This window comes from Mugil cephalus, chromosome 15, assembly GCF_022458985.1.
Source record: "Mugil cephalus isolate CIBA_MC_2020 chromosome 15, CIBA_Mcephalus_1.1, whole genome shotgun sequence".
In the NCBI taxonomy this organism is placed as follows: Eukaryota; Metazoa; Chordata; class Actinopteri; order Mugiliformes; family Mugilidae; genus Mugil; species Mugil cephalus.
The window spans coordinates 25242942-25259403 of record NC_061784.1 but is presented as its reverse complement, the minus strand read 5'-3'; the positions used below and the strand labels follow the sequence as shown (position 1 = coordinate 25259403).

The following is a 16462-nucleotide window of genomic DNA, read 5'->3' as shown; positions in this document are numbered from 1 at the left end:
GTTTGTCTTTGTACTGTGGATTATATCCTAAATAACACCTTTGCATAAGTCAAATATTAAAAAGTTGCTAAAGATTGAATTAGTTTATTTTTGGTCCTTTCCTCCTGGCTAGCCTCCTAGGGAGGAGATGGAACAGGTCACAGGGTTGGATCCTCTGAATGAGGATGAAATTAAAGCGATTGTGATTGTGTATAAATCCTGTTGGTTCTGCTTGAGGACTGATACGATGTGGAAACAGAGCAGTGGAACCACTAAGAGGGGAAGAGGTGGAGAAAGGGGTAGAGAGGGTGGTGGAGTCCATCTACGGGACCATTTAATCCAACAGAACCAACAATATGTCTGTTAACTTTATTTAGATCTATCTATCTATCTATCTATGAGAATCACCAACCATCACCTTGAAGTCACGGCCACAGAATGACCACATGGTGGCGCTCATGATGATAAACACATAACGTTGCCATGTTTCCTCCTTATGTGCTGACATTTGTCAACAGTTTATATTGTTGATAAGAGAAGAACTCAGGCTATAAAATGAGGTTTACTGGACTGAGAGCTTCATGTATAAACCTGGTTAGAACTGGCCTAGATTCAAGCTTCGTCCTCATTTGTTTCCTTGGTAAAACATTTTCATTGGTTCATTTGTCAACAACACAGTAAAAAGCTCTGAGGAAGACGAGTTCAAGAGTTAGTTTAAACTGAATTTATTGAATTTATTTAAAAACACAAAGACTGAAATCAAAAGAAGATGAAACGGATCCAGTTTAGAAAACAGATGAGTCTGTCTGAACTTTAACGGTTCAATGAACGGATTTAAACTGAGCGGAGCTTTCTGATTGGATGACAGGATCAGAACAGCTTCTTTATCATTGGCTCCTCTTCATTATCATCGTCAAGGGGATCTGTGAGGACCAGAAGACGTGTTATTACATGATTTTATTAAAGTGCTAACAATGTTATTACATGTTGCTATTACGTTGTGACAGCATCATTAATATGTAATAACATCACTAACACAAAAATGGAACACCTTGCCTGACACAGTTAGACATCCACATCAGTAGCCACCTTTGAAAACAGATTAAAAACCTTAAAAACCATAAAAATCTTCTTTCAACAGCATTCTGCTGATCTGTGTGTGTGGTTGTGTGAGTTGGTGCGCATGTATGAGTTAAAGTGTGTACTTAAAGTGTGGCACACGTGTGATTGTTTACTTGCACTTGTACTTTTCAATTGATTCCGAATAGATTTTTATGTAACTGTTTGTATTGTAACTATGTTTAGTTCTTGTAAAGCACATTGAGTCTGCCTTGTGCATGAAATGCGCTTTATAAATAAAATTCAATTGAATTGAATTGAATTAACATGTAATAACGTCGATAACGTGTAATAACATTGCTAACACGTAATAACATCATTAATATGTAATAACGTAATAATGTTGTTAACATGTGTGTTGATGATGTTCATTTTGTGCCATGAACTGAACGTGTGTGTGGTTGTATTTTTATCCTTACTGAGCTTTTGCTCTTGTCTTCCTTTCACCATTTCTGTCCTGGCCTCCTCTTCCCCCTCCTCCTCCAACTCTTCTCTGCACTCGTCTATGTTCTTGTACGTCGGCTGAGTAGAAGCAGAGGAAGAAGACGATGAAGCAGCAGCCTGCAGATGAACACTGAGGGCTCAGAAACATGTTGGCGTTCTCACCTGGTCCATGTGATGTAGCGCCATGTCGTTGGTGGAGGGGAGGAGCCTATTGATGACCTGGCCAATCATTTTGAAGGTTGGTCTGTTGGTGGGCTCCAGACTCCAGCACAATGTCATTAGCTGATACCTGAGGGAACAGGTGATTTTAGGTCAGAGTGAACGTCTGTCTGCTCACATTGCTGTTCGATGTTAATATCTCCATCATTAACAGGTAATAACATTATTAACAGGTAATAACAACATTAACAGGTAATAACATTATTAACAGGTAATAATAACATTATTAACAGGTAATAACATTATTAACAGGTAATAACATCATTAACAGGTAATAATAACATTATTAACAGGTAATAACAACATTAACAGGTAATAAAATTATTAACAGGTAATAACTCCATCATTAACAGGTAATAACACCATCATTAACAGGTAATAACATTATTAACAGGTAACAACATCATTAACAGGTAATAACATTATTAACAGGTAATAACATCATTAACAGGTAATAACATTATAAACAGGTAATAACTGCTGATTTTAGGTCAGAGTAAACGTGCTCACATCTCTGCTGGAGCGAAGTCGGGCTGATCCATGTGGCAGCCATCTTTAATCATCTTGTAGAAGTTGGTATCCACGGCAACATTTGGGTATGGGCTCTTACCTGTTCAGGTAGACACAGAACAAGCGTGTGATTGGTGGTTAGTAACACAGCATGAATGTGATTGAATTATATCCATTGCCATGGTTACCGAGAGAGAAGATCTCCCACAGTAAGACTCCGTAGGACCAGACGTCACTTTGCACCGTGTAAACACACTGAAAGATGCTCTCAGGGGCCATCCACTTCACTGGCAGACGAGCCTTTCACAACAAAACACACAGAGAAATAAAACACAAGTGCTTTGTTATGACGTGTTGTTTATTAGTTGTGTAATTGTTGTGTATTGGTGTGTATTACGTTGCCATGGACAATGTAGCTGTCGTCATTGCGAATGTCTCGGGCCAAACCAAAGTCACAGATCTTTGCAACACGACGATCCGTCAACAGGACATTCCTGGCTGCCACGTCCCTGTGGAGACACTGAGGGACAGGGACAGGTGAGACAGGTGAGACACTGAGGGACAAGTGAGACACTGAGGGACAGGGACTGGTGGTGGTCTTACATTCCTGGAGGACAGGAACTCCAGACCCTGAGCAACGTGGTAGGAAAACCTGATGAGGTCACCAACATAGAGACCGTCTGTCTCCACACCTGGGGACCAAACACACAGTGAGACACTCATCAGAGAGACACTCCGGGTAAGTCCAGGTGAGTCCAGGTTCTTACTCGGGGAGGTTTGTCCTGGGCTCAGGATCGGCTGCATCTCCTGATATTCTGAACAACATGATATCCCACTGTCACTGCAACACAAGACACAAGGTACACAAAGTACTTCAGATAAACAAGGTACACAAAGTAAGTACTTCAGACACACAAGGTACACAACATAATTCAAGTACTTCAGGTACTTCAGGTACACAAGGAACACAAGCTACATCGGTTACTTCAGTTAGTTACTTCATGTACTTGAGGTACTGTGTCTGACCTGCGGAGCCTCTGCTCTGATGCTACGTTCCTATAGGACGCCTCGTCGGGGGTGGAGCCCTTCAGGGACGGCAGGAAGTCTGGAGCATGAGCCCTCAGGAAGTTCAGCAGGTCGCCATGGCAACAGTACTCTGTGATCACCAGCATGGGCCCTGGGGTCAGAGACCACAGTGGACACTTTATTAAGTACAGGAGTGGCCACTGAATGCATTCTCTAGTGTACCTAATTATTTGACCCTCACTGGTAATCATTTACCTCCACGGGTGCAGGCTCCCAGCAGGTTGACGATGTTGTCATGGTAACCAAGATGGCTGAGGATCTTCAGCTCGGACATCAGAGCCTCACGTTCCTCCGAGAGAGCGCTCGCTGTGGACAGGAAACACTGAAGATGATGAAGAAGAAGATGATGAAGAAGAAGATGATGGAGAAGGAGAGGATGAAGAAGAAGAGGGTGATGAAGGTGTGGACTGACGTTTGAGCATCTTCACCGCGACCCTCGTCTCCTCGTTGTCGGTTCCCAGACCGAATGCCGTCGCCTCGACAACCTTCCCAAACGCCCCCGAACCCAGGACGGCTCCTGGAGGACAGACGACAGAGGACAGGCATAAAGTCAAGATGGATACTAAATGTTCACAGAGGACAGAAGAGGACAGAAGACATGTGACCAGTGTTGCTACCGAGGCGGAGTTTGTCTCGAGGGAACTCCCATTTGTGGCTGTACGGGAGTCTGGACGGGTCAATGAAGGTGTAGTTGTTCCCGTCACTGCTCTCGATGATCTTCCAACGGATCTCATATTTAGGCTTCTGGAAAAAGACAAGAAGCAAGAGACAAGACATAAGAGAGATCTCATCAAATCACAGCTAGAGATCTTTGTGATGTCATTCAAGAAAGTTTTCAGATGTTATTGTACAACTCAGTGTTACTCACATGACTCTACTAACCAATAACTGTCAGTGGGGTGGAGACATAAATAACTGTTAGTATGTAGCGTTATATATAAATAAATTATCTCTCTCCTGCCTTTACATGAACTCCAGTCGCATCCCATTCTTAATCCTAACAGTCCCTGAAGGTTTTCCTCAGGTTTAGAAGCTCATTAGTGATGTTGGAGGAGAAGGTCTGGTTCACAGTCCACATCTACTTCATCCCAGAGGGGTTCTATGGGGGTCAGGTGAGGACATCCACGTCTTTATGGACCTGGCTTTGTCTCTGGTTCTCATGGTGGAACAGGAAGGGGGTCGTCCCCAAACTGGGGACCATCCCCTTGCAGCTGCTGGGCCATGGAAAGTATGACGACTGTACTGGACTTGTTGCTAAAGTGGCATCGTCAGGTGTATCCAATTATTAATCACGTGTACTATCAATAATGAATAAAAATGTTCATCGTAAAGGGCCAGAACCAACAAGTTCCTTTTACCTACCTGTCTGCATTTGTAGAAGACAACCAATAGGAGCAGGAGGAGGACGATAGCGGCGCTCAGGCATCCAATCAGAGGAGGCGTGAAGACACTCTGAGATCCTGCAGATAGATAGATAGATAGATAGATAGATAGATAGATAGATAGATAGATAGATAGATAGATAGATAGATAGATAGATAGATAGATAGATAGATAGATAGATAGATAGATGTTTGATTGTCTGACCTGTGAAGAACTGACGAGACTCTCCCAGAAAGTTGGAGGCAACACACTGGACAGTAGCGCTCCCCACTGTTGAAAGAGGGAGCGAGATCTTCACCTGTTCCTCCTCCTCCTCCTCCTCCTCCTCCTCATCCTGATGTGACATCACCCCACCAGGAGGAAGCTGATCTCTGGAGACGTTTCCACATCTGCAACAGAGAAGAAGGTTAGCTGTGACTGATTGATTGACTGACTGATTGACTGACTGATTGACTGACTGATTGATTGATTGATTGATATGTACGTGCGCTGAAAGCCAGGGCAGGGGAACCAGAGGATTGTAGGTAATGGATATCCAGAACTGCTGCAAGTTAGAGTGTCGTTGTTCAATGTGATGGCAGCAGTTGGAGAACCTGAAGTTTAAAAAAGTTTGGTGTGTGATCAGATGAAACAGGAAGAAGGAGGAGTCACTTTATAGGTCATGTGATCAGATGAACCAAGAAGAAGGAGGAGGAAAGTTTCTTACGGTAAATTCTCAGGTCAATGTTCTGGGATCCATTGAAGAACAAGTTAGAAAAGTAAAATGAGTAACGACCTCGATCTTCCTGACGAACCCTGTGCAGCAGCAGGCTGGCTTCTGACCTGCAACACCAAAAATACCACCTTAAATAACATTAACACTGCCACCTTAAAGTCTCACTACTGGTGGTCATGTTGATAGCAGAGCTACGTCTGCCCTGTAACTGCTAGCATGATAACATGGAAGGGATAGTATATTGGCTTGCACCAATTAGCATGTAGCGCTGTCCCTGTAGGCATACTAACCTGTAGCCGTTAACAGTGTAGCTCTCTTGGTGCACCGTGGTGTTGTTGAGTTGGGGGGGTGTGGTCCAGTGCTGGCTCCTGATTGGTGGATACGCGTCCATCACAAAGGTCAGGATCATGTCTTTGCCTTCGTACACCTCCACCAATCTGTTAGCACTCTTAGCACCATTCGCCTCATTTGTATCCCTTCCTTTATTGCTAACATTAACAAATAGTGTACTGCGGCTAATTTCTTCCTCCACATCTGTTGGTTTCCTGCTCACGTTCGGTAACAGGTTCCCATTGCCCCCCACAGTACTGGTGTTAGCATTAGCCGGTTGTACAGCCTGCAGGTAGATCCTCAGGTAGGGGCGATCTGGTGGAGTAGAGGGCAAATTATTTATTTAATTCACCTTTATTTATCCCGGTGAGTCAGTTGAAAACAATGATGATCTGTTCCATAGGCTACAAACATAGAGACACACATAAACACATACGAAGCTGAAGAATTCATTACAAGATAAAAAAACATTTTAAAAGTTCAGGATGTAAAAACCATTGAGGTGAACGGGACCAGTGGTGATGGACAGGTGAATACAGCAGATTAGTGAATGAGAGAGAGAGGTGAGTTTAAGTTTATGCTGTAAATGGTTTCAGGGTCAGAAGGTTCATCATTTTAACCAGCAAATGATTAGCAGTGTGGGTGAAAGATTAACCTTTTATAGGGACTCACTGAAGTACTTGGAAATCCCAAATTTCATCCCTAGAGTGTTAGAGTGTTTATTATTATTATTATTATTTTGTGTTGTTAGCCCATTGCTAACGTACCTAGCACTGTGAGCTGTGCAGTTGCCATAGAGACCCCTGCTTCATTGACAGCTGTACAGGTGTATGGTCCAGCGTGGCTCTGGCCGACTCCAGAAACAACCAGAGTGCCGTTGATGTACAGCTGCCTGTTGCTATAGTAACGGCTGAGAGTGACATTCAGGTTCTGAAAAACCAAACAATCAATGAACACACAGTTTGTCACAGGTACACACACCCATGACCCTCAGACCTCTTACCTGTATATGGGGGTGTGTCCAGGTGAGGTTGAAGAAGTGGGTGGGGTTACTGGTCAGACAAGTGACCTCAAACAACTCTCCCTCTAGACGGACAAATTCATCCTGACTGATGGACAGGTGCGGAGGGACACGCAATCCTTCAGAGAGACAGACAGGTGGACAGTTAGACAAGTAGACAGACAGGTGTAGAGGTGGACAGACAGACAGATAGACAGGTAGTCAGGTGGACATGTCTTACTGGGGACCACCAGCAGGTCGACAGGTGCAGATGTGACCTGTCTTCTGTCCTTCCACCCTGAACAGACGTAGCGTCCTTTGAAAGACATCTGCAGGTCTCGGATCAAAGCTCCTCTTCGGGGGTCGAAGGTCACGTTCATGCCTGGGGGCAGGCCCCGCCCCCTGTTTTCTGATTGGAGGGTGAGGTTGGTGATAGACGGGTCAGTCAGGAGACACCTGAAGAGAAAGTCCATTCCCTCCTGGAGGGTGGGGGTGCTGCGGGGGATGACGAAGGCACTGGAGGGGTCATCAGGGTCTGATACAAGAGGGCAAAATTAATTTTAGTTCAGGGGCCACATTCAGTCCAGTAACACAACAAAATAATAACCTGCAAATAACCCCAACCCTAACTCCAGATGTGGGTCAGGGTCAGGTGTAAGAGTGTTAGGGGTTTGAGTGTCAGGGTTAGGGTTAGAGTGTTAGGGTTAGGGTTAGGGTTAGGGTTAGGGTTAGGGTTAGGGTTAGGTGTCAGAGTGTCAGAGTGTCAGAGTGTTAGGGTTAGGGTTAGGGTTAGGGTTAGTGGTTTGAGTTCCAGGGTTAGGGTTAGGGTTAGTTGTTAGGGTGTCAGAGTGTTAGGGTTAGGGTTAGAGTATTAGGGTTAGGGTTAGGGTTAGGGGTTAGGTGTCAGAGTGTCAGAGTGTTAGGGTTAGGGTTAGGGTTAGGGTTAGGGATTTGAGTTCCAGGGTAAGGGTTAGGGTTAGTCGTTAGGGTGTCAGAGTGTTAGGGTTAGGGTTAGGGTTAGTGGTTTGAGTTCCAGGGTTAGGGTTAGGGTTAGTTGTTAGGGTGTCAGAGTGTTAGGGGTTAGAGTGTCAGGGTTAGGTGTCAGAGTGTTAGGGTTAGGGGTTAGAGTGTTAGGGTTAGGGTTAGGGTTAGGGGTTAGGGTTAGAGTTAGTCCTTAGGTGTCAGAGTGTTAGGTTTCAGAGTGTTAGGGTTAGGGTTAGGGTTAGGGTTAGTGGTTTGAGTTCCAGGGTTAGGGTTAGTTGTTAGGGTGTTAGGGTTAGAGGTTTGAGTTTCAGGGTCTTGTCCTGTGTGTAGTCCTGTGTCTGTTTTGTCCTGGGTCTAGTCCTGGGTCTGTTTATCTGTGTAAACCTACCTGTCACCTTTGCACTGTGTACCCTGTACAACATTTACTCCATATCATATAATAACATCATAACATCATCTATTGCATGTATATCTTGTATAGTCAAGTTCTCATATGCCTATATTACACCTATACTGTATATCATATATCATATCATATTATGTCTTGTGTATCTTGTATGTATATATATTTATTTATTTATACATGTGCACATGTATAAATAAGTGTATTTATCTGTCTAGTCCCGGTCTCACTGTTGTGTTCTGTCCACTTTCTGAACAAACCAGTGGATAAATTACAGATAGAAGTTATTTTCATTGATAATTTGTAATTGTGTCCCTTTATAAATTCATGCTCTGGGCCAGATTAGACCCTCAGGTGAGCCACTTTTGGCCCATGGGCCATATGTCTGACACCTGCCTGACCTAATAGCATAATTGTCTAAGTAATCGTTTGAGTCACTGTTCCAGTATCAATAAAAATATCAATGTGCTGCTGAAAATATTTTTTTCTTGTTTTCTGAAAATGCTTAAACATGACTTAGACAAATATGCTATTAGGCTAACGATAAGAAGCCTATCAGCAGAAGGTGGTGGAGTTACTGGACTCACCTGAGACATAAAGGTGGACCCAGGAGTTCAGGTGCTCCAAGCTCCGGTTGGTGTACCTACAGATGTATGTCCCAGTGTGTCTGGGATCTGATCTCATGACCTTGACCGGATTCTGAAGTGGGTCCGGGTACTGCAGCCTGAACGCAGTGATGGTCCAGTGGACTGAACCGTTTCCATGACAACTGAGGATGAAAGTGGACCTTGCAGTCAAAACCACTTCGGACCGGTTTGGTAGGAAGTCAGAGTTCAGGCGGATTGATGGAGGATCAGGCTCTGAAAAAAGTAAAAGGGGAAAAATGAACAGTAGATCACCTCCCACAGAAGATTAAAACCCACAGTAAATCACAATACCAGTAGATCACTATAACAGTAGATCATCCTCCAAGGTAGATCACTATACCAGTAGATCACCACAGTAGAACAATATGCCAATAGATCACTATACCAGTAGATCACCACCCACAGTAGATAACTATACCAGTAGATCACTAGCCACAGTAAATCACTATACTAGTAGAACGCATAGTGATCTAGTTGATCCCTACACCAGTAGAACACAACGCTAGTAGAACACTATACTAGTAGATCACCGCCCACAGTAGATCACCATACATATAGAACATTACACTACTAGATTACTATGCCAGTAGATCATTATACCAGTAGATCCCTGCCCACAGTAGCTCACTATACCAGTAGAACAGTACGCTACTAGATCACTATACCAGTACATCCCTGTACCAGTAGATTACCAACCGCAGTAGATCACTGTACCAGTAGATTATTATTCCAGTAGATCACCAACTACAGTAGATTATTATTCCAGTAGATCACCAACCACAGTAGATTATTATACAAGTAGATCACCAACTGCAGTAGATCCCTATACAAGTAGATCACTACACCAGTAGATCACTACACCAGTAGATCCCTACCCTGTGAACTGTCAAACCCTGTATCTGGTCTGTGAGTTGTTTTAAAGTGACATTGTGTCAAAAAAAGACACGACCACATTCCATTCAACACAACTTTATTTAATATCTGATCAGGTACAATAACTGAAAATCACTGACAGAAATGATAGATAGATAGATAGATAGATAGATAGATAGATAGATAGATAGATAGATAGATAGATAGATAGATAGATAGATAGACAGACAGATAGACAGTCTCATTGGCTGAAAGATCCAAGCGTCTCATTGGCTGAAGGATCCAAGCGTCTCATTGGCTGAAGGATCCAAGCGTCTCATTGGGCGACAGCAGCAGGTTTCTTGCTAACGTCCTGTAGCTGGGTGGAGATGCGAGAGACCTGCAGTAGTAAAGCCTGATGGTTCTCCACCAGAAGACTCTGGTGACGAGCCAGATTCTGGAGATCCTGGATCTGCTGGGACCCCTGAGAACCACAACATAACGGACCTTTAGCTTCATAATAAACCAGATTATACTAGTTCAGTATGGACTGGCTCAAAGTTATCTCCAGTCAAATGAGACTACATCTGAGATAACACAACCAAGCTAAACTAAATTTAACTAAACCAATCTAAACAAGTCTAGCTAGGCTAGGATATACGATACAATAGGCTAAGGTAAGATAATCTAAACTAACTAGGTTAGGCTACTCTAAAGTAGGCTAGACTAAGGTTGGCTAATCTAAACCAATCTAATTAGGTAAGGCTGATCTAAAGATAGGCTAGACTAGGATAAAATAGCACAGGCTAGTTAGTCATTTCTTTATTTCGGAATAAAAAAACAGAACAACAAAAAAAATCATATAGAAACATAAATAACAGTAAATAAGAAAGTAAATAAATAAACAATAAAGTAACAGAATAAATATTCCATCTTCTACGTGTCCGAAAAGGAGTGGGAGGAAGTATACATTTATTTTATCCCACCCCTTTTAATAGCTCAGTGATTTATATATTTTTCATAGGTTACAATGAACTAAGAGAGGCTAGGCTAAACTAAGCTAATCTAAACTACTGTGATAAGGTTAGGATAATCTAAAATTGACTAGGCTAGGCTAAAGTAGGCTAGGCTACTCTGAAATAAACTTACATAAACTATTCTAACCTAAACTGGACCCACCTGAGTTCCCAGAATGCCGAGCTGCTGGACCATCTGGACCTGATGTCCAACCATGTCCTTCTGGACCAGGACCATCTGAGTCAGAAGATCCAGGACTTTTGTCCTCCACACGTCCTCCGTCTCCTTCTGGACCATCTCAGGCGGGACGGGTCCAGACCCCGGACCGGCTCCATCCAGAGACTGGGTGGAGCCCATTGTCATGGAAGCAGGGGGGTTGTCGTCATAGAGATTATCACCTGCAGTGAAGACGACTGAAGTCAAAACTTCAGTTTTTATTGATGACGAACAGTGTTTACATCCCAGATGTCTTCAGCACGCAGTCCAGTTTATTAGGTACGCTAGTTCAGTTTATTAGACGCTATTGAAGTGGTTCTAATCTAAATAATGTCCGGCATATTAGGTACACTAGTCCAGTTTATGAGGTACCCTAGTGAAGCAGTTCTATCAATGTGTTGTGGCCTTTTCTTTGCTGGGGTGACGTCAAGATAAATTGATCAGGAAGGCTGGATCGGTAATTGTAATCAGCTCTTTCAAGTTTGAAGGGTCACAGGTTCGCCTCCCACCCTGTCCATGGCTGTGGGATCCTGAGCAAGCACCTAACCCCTATTATACTCCCCAGGCGCACCCACCAGGGTTGCTGCCCACTGCTCAAACTGTACACATTACTGTGTGTGAACAAATGGATGGGTCAAACAGAAGGACATAATTTCCCCTCTGGGATCAATATAGTATATCAAAAAAAAAAAAAAAAAAAGACAGGAGATTTTTGAATTAGCGGTGGAGACCATCCATCCATTCATTATTTCTTCACGAAGGCTGTTTTCACTAATGTACCTAATAAAGTGGCCAGTGAATTACTTTATTTACATGTGAGCATGTGGCTTGTGAATGAACTTTGTTCACTGGTCAATAAACTCATTAATCATGTTCACTGGTCAATAAACTCATTAATCATGTTCACTGGTCAATAAACTCATTAATCATGTTCACTGGTCAATAAACTCATTAATCATGTTCACTGGTCAATAAACTTATTAATCATGTGATCACTGGCCAATGAACTCAGGTTCTTCACAGATTTGTTGTGAAGCTTCATGTGACAGTTGAAGATTCACATCTTTGAGTTTCACAATCAGAGCAAAACAACGGGAAGTGAAACCTTCAGTGTTCTGGTTTTCATCTTGGTGAGGGGCCCACAGTCAGTTCAGACCTGGTTTTAGACTAAAGGCTCAGGTTAGAGTTATGGGACATAACTAGAGAGTTAATGTTGAAACTTAAAGTTGATTATATCTGTGTTACATTATGGTCATGTGACAGAGTTTAAATGTATTTGAGTCAGTTTCTGCTGAGCATGTGCAGAGAAGTCTCCAACCAACCAGGCTCATTTATGTTCAATAAAATATAATTAATGTTTAAAAATAAATGTTTAATAAATTATATTAAATGGTTAATAAATATCCAAAAAAGAGGAGGAGCTCAGGCTAGAGGTTGATCCGGGTGAAGCCTGGATTCAAGGATAGACTCTGTATCTGGACGGGGAGCGACTGGTAAACAGAGTCTGTCGTCCTATTCTAACGTGGACCTCTGGTAATCTGGAATAATGCCGGACATCGTCTGTGATCTTAATCCATTGTCCATGTTTGTAATTAGTACAGTAAAAATTAGACCATAAATGAGCTGAATCCTCGTCCTGAGATAAACCTGGTCCAGAGAGAACCAGACTCTCTGGGTCTTTGTTCTGTCTCTTGTCTCATCCTGAAGATGTTTAATGATTCAAGTGTGGACAGATGTTAGGGAGCAAAGACCCGTTCACCCATTCAGACCAGGGATGAACCCATTAACTCCACCATTAATGTGTTCATCTGGTCCTTGGATCAACAGACTCTAATGTATAGTTCATTATCCAGTAGAAAGTGGAAACTGTCCTCTGAGCTGCAACAAAGACACAACTATGGACATTAGAGGACAACTCAAAGATAGGGGGGTAATATCTGGATATCTGGACCACACAGGACAAGGGCCCAGGTATAACTGGTCCTGGGAGAATTGGTCTTTTGTTTTGGAGAAAGTTTTGCAGTTAGGAGGTTTCGGGGCGGGGGGGGGGGGGGGGGGGTTGATGTAACCTCAGAAAGTCAGGAAACACATTTTCTACCAGAAACCACAAACACACACGAACACACACTAACACACACTAACGCACACTGGGATACTGTGTGCCTCGGCCTGTCAGGGTCCTGTTCCCACTTCCTCGTCTTACTTCTTCTTTGTTGAGGACAGTGTGGGTGGAGGGTTTGGAGGAACTGGTTACCACACCAACATGTTTACGTCCACTCCAGGACTCTGGTATTTATAGCATCATGTAGTAGCAGCATCGCTTTGACTTCAGACTTCATTTCTCTAACGGTTCGTTACAGCTCCAGCTGAACATGACACTATGAAGCAGAGTCCAACCAGTCACATGGACACATGCTTCTATGTTTATTTAATCAATCAGTCATTTCTCTATGTTGAGTCCTTGTGTCCAGTGTGTGAGTCTGTGAGTCCTTCAGACTAAATGTTCCTGTAACAGCTGATCAGGGTCTAATCTGATCCCATTCAGAACAGAACCAGCTGAGTTGTGAGATGTTGGTGGTTTCCTCTCATCAACTAATGCTACAACATTTCTACTGGATGAAGGTCAGGACTTTGACTTCATTCAGAATTCATCTCAAATCTTTTCCATTTGTTCTCAGCCTGTCTGGTTTAGTCTCTGATATGTGATACTGGAGCAGTTTTATTTAAATCAGTTTATTTATGATTATTTCTCTGATCAAAGCTCACGATTATAGAGAGACTGGGGAAAGGCTTGTTCTCCTATAAATTATTATTATTTTTATTTGTCTTATTCATCTGAGTCCTTCTTAGACATTTTCTGACAGTTTGCAAGAACTCCAACTTCTTAATTAAATTCTTACGCTTGATCCAAACTCTTTGTTTAAGTGTAGTTTAACGTTAATGATATAAATCTAAAAAAAATCTAAATTCTTTAAAGAGTTAAAGCGTTTTTAGATTAAATAAATGAATTTAAAAGAGTTTTCTGACCTGCAGCAGAGCAGCAGCAGCTGAGGGCGATCGACAGCAGTAGAGAATAGGGCCTCATCTCTCTCTCTCTCTGTTGTTCAGACTGAAGTCAAATGGAGGAAAAGTTCCTCTATGAAACCTGCTGCGCCTCCTTCACTCAGCCCGACAACATTTCATCACAACTTGAGTCCGACACAACCCACCCTCGTGTCCTTCCACCTGTTTCCTGTCTGATAAAAACAGAAATATGACAAAACTTTAGGAGCACACGTTCATGTTAAAGCATGACATAATGTTTGTTACTTATAAATCATCTAAACGTACAGAACTTCCATTTATATGATGATTTTGTACTGTATATACTTCATACATTTATAGTCAGAGACGTAGTCTCAGGTGTAGTCTAGGTGTAGTCTAGGTGTAATCCAGGTGTAGTTTAAGATGTAGTCTCAGGTGTAATCTAGGTATAATCCAGGTGTAGTCTCAGGTGTAATCTAGGTATAATCCAGGTGTAGTCTCAGGTGTAGTCTAGGTGTAGTCTCAGGTGTAGTCTAGGTATAATCCAGGTGTAGTCTCAGGTGTCGTCCTAGAGGAGGTCATTGATCATCTACAGCAGCTTTGGTGTAAGTTAAAATTAGCTCCAGGTCACTAGGGGGCAGCAGTGAGACCCAGCCCAGACCTGGACTTGGTTTTTCAGGTGGAGGCCACGGACTTGAACTCTGCATGGTGGATCTGACTGTGTTTCACTAGCTTAGCATTGGGCTCAGGCCTGGGTTCCAGTTCCTCTCCGGCTGTAGTTCCCAGCTACTGGTTGACGTGTTGGTGTGGTTGAAAACTGAGAAGAGCGAAGTGAAAGCAGCAGGTTTCAGGTTTCTCTGTGTCTGAACCCCAGACCGGACTCAGGATCCCACAGAAGATCACCTGAACCAGCTCAGTGTGTTAGCAGAGATGGAGGGGGGTCCTGAGGTCAGTCAGACTGGCTTCATTCAGTCATAGCAACAACCTTACAACCTGCTGTATTCTCTCTGAGGCCACTAGAGGGCAGAGCACCAGCTGTAAATATGACACCAGACCTGCTTCTGTTCCAGCAAAGATCAGGATCAGGATCCACTGTGACACTCAGTGGGACACTCAGTGGGAGGACAATAACACTGACTACATTATACAACTCCTAATTATAATGTATATATGTAAATATACATATACACAAGTCCAGATGGTCTGGTCTAGACCCGCCTTCATCCATTCATTGGTGAACTCCAGCAGTACGACATCAGACATGAAGGTGTCAACAAAAACTCTGAACCTGTTAGACGTTGAACCTGTTTGATGTTTGATCCGTACAAACCCGTCACCTGTAATTAAAAGATATAGACCAGCCTGTCTGTCCCTCTTATGTCCCTCTTATGTCCCTCTTATGTCCCACTGTCTGTGCTCCAGCTCTAACTGCTGAATGAACCTCTGGTTGATGATCAACTGGATTTAGCTGATCTGGACCTGAACATGTGGAATGAAAAGAAAGATGAATCTGATCTAATCTGGTCCTGGTTTCTGAGTCTGGATCCGACAAACAGACGTAGGACAGACAGACGTAGGACAAACAGACAGAGGACAGACAGATGTAGGACAAACAGACGGAGTACAGACAGACATAAGACAAACAGACGTAGGACAAACAGACAGAGGACAGACAGATGTAGGACAAACAGACCGAGTACAGACAGACGTAAGACAAACAGACGGAGGACAGACAGACATAAGACAGACAGACGTAGGACAGACATAGGACAGACAGACGTAGGACAGACATAGGACAGATAGACGTAGGACAGACGGACATAGGACAAACAGATGTAGGACAGACATACGTAGGACAGACATACGTAGGACAGACAGACAGAGGACAGACAGATGTAGGACAAACAGACAGAGGACAGACAGACGTAGGACAAACAGACGTAGGACAAACAGACAGAGGACAGACAGATGTAGGACAAACAGACCGACTACAGACAGACATAAGACAAACAGACGGAGAACAGACAGACATAAGACAGACAGACGTAGGACAGACATAGGACAGACAGACGTAGGACAGACATAGGACAGATAGACGTAGGACAAACAGACGGAGGACAGACAGACATAAGACAAACAGATGTAGGACAGACAGACGTAGGACAGACAGATATAACACAGATGTAGGACAGATAGATATAGGACAGACGTAGGACAGATGTAGGACAGATAGATGTAGGACAGACAGACATAGGACAGACAGACGTAGGACAGACAGACATAGGACAGATAGACGTAGGACAGACATAGGACAGATAGATGCAGGACAGACGTAGGACAGAGGTAGGACAGATAGATGTAGGACAGATTGATGTAGGACAGACGTAGGACAGATAGATGTAGGACAGACAGACGTAGGACAGACGTAGGACAGATAGACATAGGATAGACAGACATAGGACAAACAGATGTAGGACAGATAGATGTAGGACAGATGTAGGACAGATAGATATAGGACAGATAGACGTAGGATA

At 43.2% G+C, this 16462-nt stretch overlaps 1 protein-coding gene across 3 annotated transcripts; it reads right to left on the bottom strand.

Moving 5' to 3' along the window:
- Positions 1–688: 688 nt before the first annotated feature.
- On the bottom strand, positions 689–14122 carry csf1rb (colony stimulating factor 1 receptor, b). Of its 3 annotated transcripts, none has more exons than XM_047607843.1 (22): positions 13932–14122; positions 8760–9032; positions 7027–7320; positions 6789–6925; positions 6553–6715; positions 5746–6100; positions 5447–5562; positions 5225–5333; positions 4945–5129; positions 4720–4817; positions 3975–4101; positions 3770–3874; positions 3553–3663; positions 3298–3448; positions 2875–3112; positions 2669–2791; positions 2460–2571; positions 2272–2371; positions 1705–1831; positions 1518–1620; positions 1036–1068; positions 689–902 (listed from the first exon to the last, which is right to left on the bottom strand). In XM_047607843.1, the coding sequence occupies exons 1-21, from the start codon at positions 13987–13989 to the stop codon at positions 1058–1060; spliced, it is 3096 nt and encodes a 1031-aa protein (XP_047463799.1). In that variant the 5' UTR covers positions 13990–14122; the 3' UTR covers positions 689–902; positions 1036–1057. The 3 variants fall into 3 exon arrangements, with proteins under 3 accessions (XP_047463799.1, XP_047463800.1, XP_047463798.1); XM_047607844.1 differs by lacking the exon at positions 1036–1068 and having other exon boundaries at positions 2875–2963; positions 3039–3112; positions 13932–14116; XM_047607842.1 differs by lacking the exon at positions 1036–1068 and having other exon boundaries at positions 13932–14120.
- Between the last annotated feature and the right edge of the window lie 2340 nt (positions 14123–16462).

Coding starts and splice junctions, on each gene's coding strand:
- csf1rb (XM_047607842.1), bottom strand. CDS start 13,989: ATGAGGCCCTATTCTCTACTGCTGTCGATCGCCCTCAGCTGCTGCTGC. Junction 5,334..5,446: donor CATTGACCTGAGAATTTACC/GTAAGAAACTTT, acceptor TTTAAACTTCAG/GTTCTCCAACTGCTGCCATC. Junction 903..1,517: donor AAGACAAGAGCAAAAGCTCA/GTAAGGATAAAA, acceptor TGGTCCTCACAG/ATCCCCTTGACGATGATAAT.